Here is a 12734-nt window from a genome sequence, read left to right on the forward strand (position 1 = left end):
TCGTGCGGATGCCTGATTATCGTCTTCCAAAGCAACTACTCTATTCCGAACTTAAAAATGGAAAGCGTAATGCTGATGGTCAACAAAAGAGGTTCAAAGACTGTCTCAGGGCAAATCTGAAAAAATGTAGTATAAACACCAACAATTGGGAAACACTTGCCTGCGAGCGCTCCAATTGGAGAACAGCCTTGACCAAAGGTGTCATGGGATTTGAAGACGCTTGAACTCAGGACGCAAGGGAGAAACGTGCTAAGAGGAAGGCACACTTGCAAATCCACACCGTGATCAACTTCCGCCTGGAAACCTATGTCCCCACTGTGGAAGGACATGTGGATCCAGAAGTGTGGATCCAAAACTAGCCTCCACAGTTACTTACAGACTCATTGTTAAAACCGTGTTTATCTTACTCGGCTATGAGTGATTGCCAAAGAGAGAGAAGAGATTTCCTTCACAAACAGATTGGGTTAGGTTAGGCACAAATAAGGGAAACTCACTGCTCAGATTTGGGTCCTATCTCACTGGCTGAGATTAGATTTGTACCTGTTGACACTGTTAGCTGCATTTCTCCTGCACACACTTAGAACCTGATGCTGTGCAGTGAGATGCACGCAAGCCCATTCACTTCAACGGGATTTAGGTGTGCCTAAAAAGACGCCTGCTTCTTGGGAGAAAAGCAATGACAAACCTAGACAGAATCTTAAAAAGCAGAGACATCACCTTGCCGACAAAGGTCCGTATAGTTAAAGCTATGGTTTTCCCAGTAGTGATGTATGGAAGTGAGAGCGGGACCATAAAGAAGACTGATCGCCGAAGAATTGATGCTTTTGAATTATGGTGCTGGAGGAGACTCTTGAGAGTCCCATGGACTGCAAGAAGATCAAACCTATCCATTCTGAATGAAATCAGCCCTGAGTGCTCACTGGAAGGACAGATCCTGAGGCTGAGGCTTCAATACTTTGGCCACCTCATGAGAAGAGAAGACTCCCTGGAAAAGACCCTGATGTTGGGAAAGACTGAGGGCACAAGGAGAAGGGGACGACAGAGGATGAGATGGTTGGATAGTGTTCTCGAAGCTACCAGCATGAGTTTGACCAAACTGTGGGAGGCAATGGAAGACAGGAGTGCCTGGTGTGCTCTGGTCCATGGGGTCACGGAGAGTCAGACATGACTAAACGGCTAAATAACAACAACAACAAAACTTTGCACAGGACCAGGCTGTGACTTAGGACTCAAATTGTAAATTGTTGTAGTGTATGGCATCAGCTCTGCATGATCCTACAAGCCACACAGCAGGACAAAGGAACTTGTGGCTCCCTGATGATGTTGGATGTCTTCTCCTTGTGGGGTTTGTTTGTTTGTTTACTTACCAGATATTTGCCTGAAATGGAAATGGGAAGACAACATGGAATGGCAGTTTGATGAGGACACCTGGAAGGCCACAGGTGCCACAAACCTGCCATACAGGAAGAGACAATGAAGAACCACATCAAACCTCTCTGTTCTCCCCAATATTATATCCAAAGGCCATAGAAGGAGGGAAAATCATAGTGTTATATGCGCGCGCACGCACAAATACTTATATTTATTACTATCATTTCATAATATTCATTTACTGCTTAATTGTAAAAAACCCTCAACATGGCTTTTACGAAAGACAGAATAGTTAAAACTGAGGAAAATTCACAACCCTACTTTAAAACAAACGGAACTTAAAATACTAAAACAGATTTAAACTACCTTGGCTTTCTAAGCATCTGGGTAGGATTGTCTGAACACGAATGCTTTTAGCAGCCGCCGTGCAGTGCCATGGAGGTGCCTGCTTGATCTCAACAAGCGGGGAGTTCCAAAGGGCACACTAAACAATCAAGTTCTTACCAATGTGGAACGGGCATCATGTGGCACTGCTGATCCGAAGCAGCCGGGTGGGCGCTTGTGGGGTAAAGGCCATCTTGCAGATCAACTGCTCCCGAGGTGTTAATGGCTTGATATGACCGCCATGACCATATAACACCGGTCCTGAAAGACCTACATTGGATCCCAGTATGTTTCCAAGCACAATTCAAAGTGTTGGTGCTGACCTCTAAAGCCCCAAACGGCCTCTGCCCAGTATACCTGAAGAAGCGTCTCCACCCCCATCATTCAGCCTGGACACTGAGGTCCAGCTCTGAGGGCCTTCTGGCGGTTCCCTCATTGTGAGAAGTGAGGTTACAGGGAACCAGGCAAAGCGGCTTCTTGGTGGTGGTGCCCACCCTGTGGAACACCCTCCCACCAGATGTCAAGGAAATAAACAACTATCTGACTTTTAGAAGACATCTGAAGGCAGCCCTGTTTAGGGAAATTTTAAATGTTTGATTGTATGTTTAATATTCTGTTGGGAGCTGCCCAGAGTGGCTGGGGAAACCCAGCCAGATAGGCGGGGTATAAATCATAAAATTTATTCTTCTTCCTCTTATTATTAATATGCCAGTAGCCACACCTTGAACTTGAGCCCTGCAACCAGTGCAGCCCTCACTCTGGTCAGCAATTGTGCTGCAGCATTCTGCAACTACTGCAGCCCCGCCGGGTGCCACCCCAAGGTGTCCATGCAACCTGCGGGTCACACATCGGTTCCAAATCTGGATCCAGAACAGGAGTGAGGGGCTTGTTCCTGACCCACCAGGCCTTGTGGCCCAGAGACTGAGCAAGAAATCTGATTTTTCTCCTCAAAGGGAGAAAATTTGCAACCTGGAGTTTGTGAGCAGGGACATCGCATGGCAGCAGCAACAAAATGTTGCAGCATGGGGCACTTTTGTTCAGCTTTTTTTTGGGAGGGGGGGTCCCACTTAAGAGCTAAATTCTTTTGGGAATTATAGGGACAGAACTACCTAAACCAGGGGTCTGCAACCCGCAGCTCCGTAGCCGCATGTGGCTCTTTTACACCTTTGCCGCAGCTCCGGGGCAGATACTAGCGAGGGGAGGAGGCGCATTGTGCGCCCCGACACTCCCCACTGTGGCCGGTGCTGTACTGGCTGTGACGTCGCATGGGGGCGGTGCGTGCGTTAGTCACGCACCGTCCCGACATCACCTTCCCGCCCGCTGTCAAATCGCGGCTCCGGAGATATATTTGTTTTAAATGTCGCAATGGTTTTGCGGCTCCCAGTTTTTTTTCCTTCGGAAACGGGTCCAAGTGGCTCTTTTTGTCTTAAAGGTTGCAGACCCCTGACCTAAACTGTAGAGAAATTTATTTATGTCTGCAACTATAGCAGCAAGAATGTTATTTGTCACAAAGTGGAAAAAAGCAGTAAAGTCCCAGAAAAACAAGAATGGGTACAAAAACTTGTGGAATATGCAGAAATGGCGAAACTTACTGGAAGGATAAGAAATCAAGATAAACTTTTTTTAAATAAAAGCATGGAAATGGTTTATTGAATATTTACAGATAAACTGTAAACAGATAAAAACATTGGCAACATTAATGTAATAATAACCTGCAGTTTCACAAGAGTATATATTTGCAGGAGATAAATCAATGAGCAACTTGAATATGCAGAATATATATATTTTTTAAAAAATAATTTAAGGAACCGCAGAAAGAGGGGGAAGGAAGTCAAAATTTGGAAATGTTAAATTGGCTGCCAAACTAATGAAATGTATAAATTTGAAAAGTATAAATAAGAAACTAAAAAAGAACTAAATCCCCCGAAAACACACATGCGCACGCGCAGAGAATAGGATAGCTCCTGCGCGAGAGTAAATAGGATATCAATACTTAATTGGCTGAGGATTTTATTTAAGTGATTAATTAATATGTTTAATTTCATAATGTGAAGATCTGTTAATGTTTAAGTTAAATTATTTTAAGAACTGTGATTTGGAAAACCGTTAAAAGGACATGCCATGAAATTCAACCAAGGGGAAGTGAGGAAGTCACTTAACAATGTTAATAAGTGCAATTTTTAATAAGGTTATGATTTTTGTTTGTTTGTTTTATGTGTTTGTTTGTTTATAATGTTGTGAAAACCAATATTTTTTTTTTGGAAAAAAAAGAAAAAAGAGAGTATATAGGATATCGCTCCTGCGCGCGCGGATCTCTGAGGGAGCCTTTCCCGTCCCGCCGCCTCAGCGCCCCCGACGGGCTTCTTTCCCTGAGGAAGATGCCGGCCCGGCCCGGCGGCGGAGGCGGAAGGCGCGCCGCGGCCTCTCCGGCCGTCAGTAGGCGGGCGCGAGGCGGCGTGCGCCCGCCCCCTTCCCCGCCCCGCTCCGCCTCGCTGTGGTCGGCGGCGGCCAGGCAGGAAGAGGCGGCGGCGGCGACGACAAGGCCCGGCTGAGGCGAGGAAGCGGAGCCAGCGAGCGAGCGAGTGAGTGGCTGGGAGAGAGCGGGCTGGCGGCTGGGCCTACCTGCCTGGGGGAGGCGCTCCCTCGCGCCCATGGGTGCCTTTCTGAGGGGGGAGAGACAGAGAGGCGCCCTCACACCCTCCTCCTCCTCACCGGGCACAGGCTGCCACCGTCGCCTCCGGTCTCACCAGGCCTCGCTGGGCTTGGAGCGGGGTGGGGGGGTCCTTCCTTCTTCCTCCTCCCACCCGCCTCTCCTTTTTGGGCCTGCTCCCCTTTGCTCAAAGTGGGGGGGGGGATTGCAAAGAAACTTGGGGGCCCCTAAGGGAGGTTGTGTGGTTGCGTGCTTTTTGTGTGTGTTTAAAGGCGGCCCTGGGATCCTCAGCTGAAGGGTGTGTGTGCCCCCCCCCAATAAAATATTTGAGGGGGAAGTTTGAGGGGAATTCCCATTCAAATGGGGTGTGTGTGTGTGTGTGTGTGCACCATGGGGCTTCTCTGGGGCCCCCAATATTTTATTCAAGTTGGGCACTCCCTGGGTGATATAGAATACAGGAATGATCTTAATGGAAGTTGGCATAGAATAATGGTGATAATTGGCACCCCTGGAATAGTGATGGTGCTGATGATGCTGCACCTTTTGTTGGGCCCAGTGTGCACGAAATGCAGATTACAGCATGCTTGTTTTATTATGCATCTGACTTGTCTCCCCGAAAATTATCCCAGATTACCTTGTTCCTCCCTCCTTCTCCCCCTTCTTGTTTTCACAACATCCCTGCGAAGTGGACCGAGAGGGGCTGAGTGGCCAGGCGGGAGCCAGTGTGGCATAATGGTTTAGAGAGTGGGAGACCAGGGTTTGAATCTGCACCCGGACATAGAATCGTAGAGTTGAGAGGGACCAATTTATCGATCTAATCACTACTAACGCATGCATGTTCAGAGGGGTGGGAAATGGTATGAGTGAGGCCACAAGATGCAAGAATGTGCGCTGAGCTCAGAAGGCATAGACGTGTTGCAAACCATTTGTTTTTCTTGTGTGTCATGGCTTTTTGGTTCTGTTCGCAGCTCCAGTTTATGTTTTATCTATCTGTGTCTTCCAAATGAGAATTACGCTTCATGTTTTTGACAGTGAGGTTATGCTCCACAAGAAAACTTTCGTTTTTTAAGATGCTACAAGGTTCCTATCTAGTGGGCACCAGTGACATGCTAATAAGGAGTATGAGTAGCTCTTTGCTTCTTGGAGTAAACCTATCCTGTATGGGCTTATGTAAATTACACTAGTTATACTTAAGGCCCACTATCCAAACACTTAGAATACAAAAAAAATCACTTATCAGAATACGAGGAAGTAGTACTCTTAATCTTGCTATGCACATCGCAGATTCAAATATCTAAACAGCCAGATCTGTGTGTAGTACTGTTAAACAAATAAGCCTCTTTAAACAAGGCTTTTTGCAGCAGCCTTTTCATCAGAAGCCATGGTGAAGAGGGGAGGAAGGATGAGAGACTGGACAAATAAGATAACATTTTTTTCCTTCCTTGTTGCCTTTTGCAAGGTTTCAGAGGGCTTTCCCAGGGTTGTTGTTTTTGTCATTTTGGGATCAAAGTTCCTTGGTCGGGAACACATTAGAAATGTTCCTATAGGAATCAGTAGAAATAGTTGACCATTTATGTGACCGCTTGCCTGACAAAAGGTTTCCCGAGAACACATTTTATTCGGATAGCAGGACCTGCCTGTAGACCAATCCTATGCAGGTTTATACAGATATAACCCACTGTGTTAAATGGAGATTACAGTGGTACCTCGGGTTACAGATGCTTCAGGTTACAGACGCTTCAGGTTACAGACTCCACTAACCTAGAAATAGTACCTCAGGTTAAGAACTTTGCTTCAGGATGAGAACAGAAATTGCATGGCGGCGGCAGCGGGAGGCCCCATTAGCTAAAGTGGTACCTCAGGTTAAGAACAGTTTCAGGTTAAGAACGGACCTCCAGAACGAAATAAGTTCTTAACCCAAGGTACCACTGTACTGTACTCCCAAATAAGTGTGGTTAGGATTGTAGCATTACATCATTTGAAGATTGGCATGCTTGCATTTGTCAGAATTTGTTGCTTTTCTTACTAAGCACTTCTGAATTGACTTTTCAAGGCTTCAGGTTGCTTCATGCCAAATCTTCTTCATAACTGGTTACTTATCCATGAGAAAGTTTACAGGATTATGCTGAGTAGACATGCTGTAAATAGAAGATGGAAAAAGATTTGTGGTTATAGATTGATCTCTGAAGTTCACGCTGAATTTCAGGGTCACACACTGCAAAGCATTAATATGGGTCTTCCCAAGTACTTTCTAATCTTAATCTTTGCAACCCGCTCTCCTCACTGTTGGGATTCAGCCATTGCCCCAAACCATCACCAGGTGTGTTGAATAGCTGTGCTCCACATTTTATTATTTTTATGCGTTAATCAGCCTTAAAACTTTCCCAAGGTTGTATTTCCTAAATAACATAGTTTCTCTATGATGGAAAATAAATATGCAGTCACTTGATTGGCCCAGCTCAGCTCTTACTCCATTTTTACAACTATGAAAGCAGTTCAATCCAAATTTCTGAGAGCTGTTCTTCAGGTACCCTGTGGCTTGACAAACATCACTCAATGTCTGGAGGCTGGCCTCTAGAAAGCTGAAGCCATGGCTTGGCTTGCTATTTTCAATTTTTGGCTGAAGCTAACCTTACATCCAGGGATGCGGGTGGGGCTGTGGGTTAAATCACAGAGCCTAGGGCTTGCCGATCAGAAGGTCGGCGGTTCGAATCCCCACGATGGAGTGAGCTCCCGTTGTTCAGTCCCAGCTCCTGCCCACCTAGCAGTTCAAAAGCACGCCAGTGCAAGTAGATAAATAGGTACCGCTCTGGTGGGAAGGTAAACGGCATTTCCGTGCGCTGCTCTGGTTCGCCAGAAGCGGCTTAGTCCTGCTGGCCACATGAGCCGGAAGCTGTACGCCGGCTCCCTCGGCCAATAAAGTGAGATGAGCGCCGCAACCCCAGAGTCGGCCACGACTGGACCTAATGGTCAGGGGTCCCTTTACCTTTACCTAACCTTACATCCAACTGGTTTAGTAGCCCCACAAACCATTCAGTTTGCTGTTCATAAAACTTCTGAACTCTTTTCCTTGAGCTCTTCCATTTCTCTGGAATAGGAGAGTGCTAGAGTGGCTCTAAAGCAATGTATTGCAGATGTTGAACGCCAACATCATCTAGGTTCAACCTCCAACCACACACTAATTGACGGAGCACTCTAATTCAGTAAACCAGCTAACTGTCTTTCTGCACTCTTGGTCCAAAAGCATTGCACAGACTTCACACTGGTGCGCCTCAGTGCCCTTTCTTCAACAGTACTGGAGGGAAGATACTTAAAAATATAAAGAACATGCAGCACTTAGAGGGCTTGGAACAGTCTTCTTTTGCAGGACCCCAAACCCACCTGTCCTCCCTAGTCCACTGTAGACCAGACAAAAGGGAGAAGAAAGGCAGACTAGGTCGCATAGTGCTCCTGAGATAAGCTCAAAGGCAAATTATTAACCCTGCTCTTCTGATGAAAGTAGAGCCAGGACTGGGAGGGACTATTCACTTTATTAATCTTTATTATTAAGAAATCAAAGCAAGAAGCACATAGAACACCTTATCCAGATGTGTATAATAGAGTGAAAAGAATAAAGAAAGTAAAATTGGAATGAACATAATTGAAAGTTGCAGTCATAACATGTACTCCAAAGAGGAAAAGTATAAAACGTCTTGAGGTCAGTTCCTGGCTGTGATTGCCTGTTGCAGAACAGTACTTGGCCACACTGAGAGTGATAGATTCATTTTGATCTGAGAGAAGTAGGAGGAGGGCAGATGGCAGTTAATGGATTGAGGTTGAATCCTGATAAGACAGAAGTACTGTTTCTGGGAGACAGGGGGCAGGTAGGTCTTGAATGGGGTAACTGTGTCCCTAAAGGACCAGGTACTCAACCTTGGGGTCATTTTGGACTCATAGCTGTCCATAGGGTTGCAGGTCAATTCTGTGTCCAGAGTGGCTGTCTTCCAGCTCCATCTGGTACGCTGACCAAGACAGTACCTGCTTGCGCACTGTCTCACCAGAGTGGTACATCTCCCACTTGGACTACTGCGGTGTGCTGTACATGGGGCTACCTTTGAAGGTGTCTTGGAAACTGCAGCTGCCAGTCTGGTGACTGGAAGCAGCCCCTGGGACCATATAGCACCAGTCTTAAAAGACCTGCATTGGCTCCCAATATATTCCTGAGCACAATTCAAAGTGTTGATGTTGACCTTTAAAGTCCTTAATGGCTTTGACCCTGAAGGAGCGCCTCTACTCACATCGTTCAGCCTAAACACTAAGGGCCAGCTCCGAGGGTCTTCTGACGGTTCCCTCACTGCGAGAAGTTAAGTTACAGGGAACCATGCAGAGTTACACCCGCCCTGTGGAACGCCCTCCTGTCAGATGTTAAAAAGATAAATAATGATAAGATCTTCTGTAGACATCTGAAGGCAGCACTGCATTGGGACGCTTTTAATGTGTGATGTTCTGCTGGTTGTTGTTGTTGTGTTTCTGTATACCCTGTTGGAAGCCAACTCAAGTGGCTGGGGCAACCCAGTCAGATGGGCAGGGTATGATGATGAATATGATCTGATTGTCCTGGCTTACGGTTTTTGTTTTTTTAAAAAAAGATTTTATGCAGTTCTTGGTAAAAGGAGAACATGAGTCACCATCTTGACCTTTTCACAGGGGCACTTGTGTTCATGGTAGGTGCTGCACATGTTCCTTATTTTTATTTTGAATTAAGAAAAGATGCAAATGGATCGTCACTCCCAGCAACTGGAGTTCTGCCTGGCAAAGGGCCAGTGAACTTACTGTGAGACATTTCTGCTCCTCCTTAGTCAGGACTTGGGGACCACATCTTCTAGTTCTTACCTGGGTCAGCAGCTTGCTTGCAGAGAAAGCTACCCTCCTGGGGGCTGTTGCTGCAAATATGTTGTCTTTACAGAGGAATTAAAGGCAAGAAGAGGCTGCTGGGGAAGGGACAGATCACTCTTGCCAGATATCTGAAATGATCTGTGGAGGTCTTTCAAAATTAGGCTGAGGGCTGCCTTTGGCTCTAGGTCTGCAGGGTGCCCACCCCAGGACAGGGGGAAAGGCTGTTGTGTAAGACTTTCTAGTTGGAAGGAAAAGCTAGATTTGGCTGATTTCTATTTTTAATATTGTTTAGTCTCCAACCAGGTAGGATCAGAAAATAGGTGTTAGTTGCACTCAGCTTTTTTCTAAACACCCTCCTCCCATTTCTGTATCCTGTTACTGACTTCTGGGTGCAGTTCCCTTTTTGTGTGTCTGGGCTGAGGCCTTGAAAGAGATGTCTAATATGGTCCTGTGTCATCCTTTAGAAGAACTCCAGATGCAGATGAAGCCTGCTGTTTTCCTACCCCGGCCCTCTCTTCTGCTTACAGTCCCTGCAGAGAAGTGACAGTAGCTGGGGAACAAGTGTGGCACACTTAGAGCTGTGGTTCCCTGGACGAGACCTTGTCCTTTGTAACTGTCATCTGCTGCCTGGTTTTCCTATCCGTTGATTTTCAGAGGTGGAAGATGCCAGGAGACTCATGTAGTCATACTTGGAGAAGCCTTTCAATGAAAGCGATGGCTGCTTTGTTTTAATGTCTAAATTAATGACTGATAGATTCCTGGATGGAAAAATGGGACACAAATATTACAAATAAATAAAAATGTCAGTCCTGTCTCCCCTACAAATGCCATTGTGAGGTTCCTTGCCCACATTTTTGTATAACTAAAGGTAGAAACATACACTTTTGCCTTTAAAAAACAGCAAAAGTTGAGGATCAAGGCCAAGTATTCATACTATCCAGTGCAAACGCTGCAGTATTTTCACTGTTGTTTTTTTTCATTGCAGGGCATCTGTGGCTTGCTGTTCCAGACGATTAACTCCCATGACCAGTAAGGCAGCACAACGGGACCACCCACGAACAAGGGTTGGGTTTCTGCATACCCAGGTGACTCCACAAATATGTAGAAAAAAACTGGATTTAAAGGCAAGGTGGGGGAACCCCAACACTGAAAGAAAGAGAATTGTGTGTACTGTCATGGAAACATGCAGGACAGAGAAGTTGGGATTGTGAGGGTGCATGATATCAAATACGAATCCCCAATCAAGAATCCTTCAGGCCAGGAGTTAGGAATCCCTGACTTATCAGGCATTGGAATCCCAGACATTGCTTCCCACGATGGAAGGTGATAGCCCTTTTCAGCACTCTGTAATTGTTTCACTAGCTCTATCTACCCTGTTTTTGGCTCTTAGGGTCTCTGCCCCATTTGCAGTTTAAAGGCTAGTATGGAGACGATTTGTGCTTTTCCTCTTATCCTTTCTCCATTCCCAATCAATAACTGCCACCAAGCAATCTTTAAGCTACAAAAGGGGCATACTGGCCATAGCTTAAAGAATCTTGGAGGAAGTGCAGAAACAAGGCTCAAGTGTGTGAACTTTTAGGGACACACTCCACGAACCTATAGTAAAGGTTTGGGGAAGAAAAATATTGCCACTGAAAGTTTTCCCTTTGGGACTGCTCAGACAACAACCAGAAATTAGAATCTCCTGATTGTATACCGTGACTGCTCTTGTTTGGGGCTTGCTGAGTCCAGAATGGGAAATGCTGTAGTGATACAGGACTCAGGATGGAGATACAGCTAAATGCTGTGGGTTCCCGCATGTTTGTTCCTGGGCTGTTGCCAGTCTCTTCCTGCCCCCGTTTTAATTTTTTTAAATTAATTAAATTATAAATATTATTGATAGACCTCCTATCTCTTAAATTCTGGAAAAGTAAGAGGCAAGCATGCAGGTGGCAAAATAAGAGTGGGACAGTATTAGTCTCTCTGCCCCCTCCCTTTAAAAAAAAGCATAATGCCACCCCACTTGATGCTGACATTCTGTGCTATTTATTCATGTTTCATTCTAAAAAGAAAGAAAAGAGGCCTAGTGCTTTTCATTTGGAATGCTGATAAGAAGACATCGCTAAAATGTGTTTCACTGAAAATTAATCCTCAGCTGTGAAAGGTCATTCTATATTAATCTGCCTGCCAAGAACAACCTAGGGTGCTGCCTTTGAACTATACATCTCTTAATTGCGTGACTCAGTACCTCAGAACCATCTTTCACAAGCGGGTGAAGCTTTCTTCCTCAAAGGCATCTCACCCACTACTATCTATTCCCAGTTAACAGCAGCTCATCAGGGTCTTGGACACAGAGAGGCCTTTCCTTGCCTCATACATTCTGGTATCGCTCTAATGAAAGATGTATGGAATTGTACCTGGGACCTTTTGCAGAAAAAGCATTGTGATCCCTAAAGGAGAAATTTTATTCTTCTTTCTACCAACAAGGAGCTGAGCTGATGTTGAGAGAGTGCAGTCTTACTAGAAAATTGTTTCTGTAAGGTTGTTGATGTCATGAGCCCCACAGCAGTGTTGGGAATTGGGATTGAGATGGCAGACTCTGAGGCAGGAGGAGGAAGAAAGATGGGGAAGGTAGGCATTCTGGGTTGGACAAAGTATCTCCCCCTTCCACTCTGACTTTGGAACGAGGAGAAGGTATGCCACCTCTCCCCTCCAACCTTCCTGTGGAGCAGAGAGACCCAGTGGAGAGTGGGAGAGGCTTTGATCAGTCAGGGGCAGAAACTGAACTCATTCAAGAGGCTAGACAGGAGGGCACTGCTTTGTCACCTGGAACCAGGTGACGCCTTCACAAATGGGAACAATCCCACCCACCCCGAAGGAGTGCACACTTGCAATCTCAACATTTCCAGAAGGCAAGAGAGTCTTGCGAGTGAGTGTGCCTTATTTTAACAGGGAAAGTTGCTGGGACATCTTTGCCATTTCCATCCGGTTCTGAAATTCTTAACCTGCTCCAGAACTCCTGTATCTTGACTCTTGAGTCTGTGTCCGCTTTCCAGCCCATGACATTAAATTGGACCTCTTTCTTTCTTAAAAGCAAGAGCATCTATCTGTGTTGAGCAGGTGTCGAGATAGTTTGGATGGCTGTGGCCAAAAATGGAGAAAAGTTTTCAAACTTTGACACACACACATTTATATTTATATGCCTAGGCATGTAACATTTCCCTTGTGTTTGCAGGTTCATGTCTTTTAGATTAAAGTGTTCGACTAACGGCGTCATGAGCAGAAGCAAACGTGAAAACAACTTCTATAGTGTAGAGATTGGAGATTCTACTTTCACTGTACTCAAACGATACCAGAATTTGAAACCTATTGGTTCGGGTGCGCAAGGCATAGTATGGTAAGGCTTTTCCTTTTTTAAAAAATAGCTCAGTGATGAAATCTCATTTTGTTTAAAATGCGAACATGAGCAAAACTG

General features: G+C 45.6%; 1 protein-coding gene across 6 annotated transcripts in view; it reads left to right on the plus strand.

Annotated features, from left to right (window-relative positions):
• Nucleotides 1-4100: 4100 nt before the first annotated feature.
• Nucleotides 4101-12734, plus strand: part of MAPK8 (mitogen-activated protein kinase 8) — a 29080-nt gene continuing 20446 nt past the window's right edge. For 2 of the 6 annotated variants that reach the window (XM_083440512.1, XM_083440511.1), the window contains exons 1-3: nucleotides 4101-4341; nucleotides 10266-10365; nucleotides 12495-12656. In XM_083440512.1, coding sequence (XP_083296638.1) covers nucleotides 12499-12656 — 158 coding nt within the window. In that variant the 5' untranslated portion in view covers nucleotides 4101-4341; nucleotides 10266-10365; nucleotides 12495-12498. The remainder of the gene's footprint in view (nucleotides 4342-10265; nucleotides 10366-12494; nucleotides 12657-12734) is intronic. The other 4 variants (XM_083440510.1, XM_083440509.1, XM_083440513.1 and 1 more) reach the window with 4 other exon arrangements.

This window comes from Podarcis tiliguerta (genome assembly GCF_965153285.1).
Source record: "Podarcis tiliguerta genome assembly, chromosome: 5".
Taxonomy (NCBI): domain Eukaryota; kingdom Metazoa; phylum Chordata; class Lepidosauria; order Squamata; family Lacertidae; genus Podarcis; species Podarcis tiliguerta.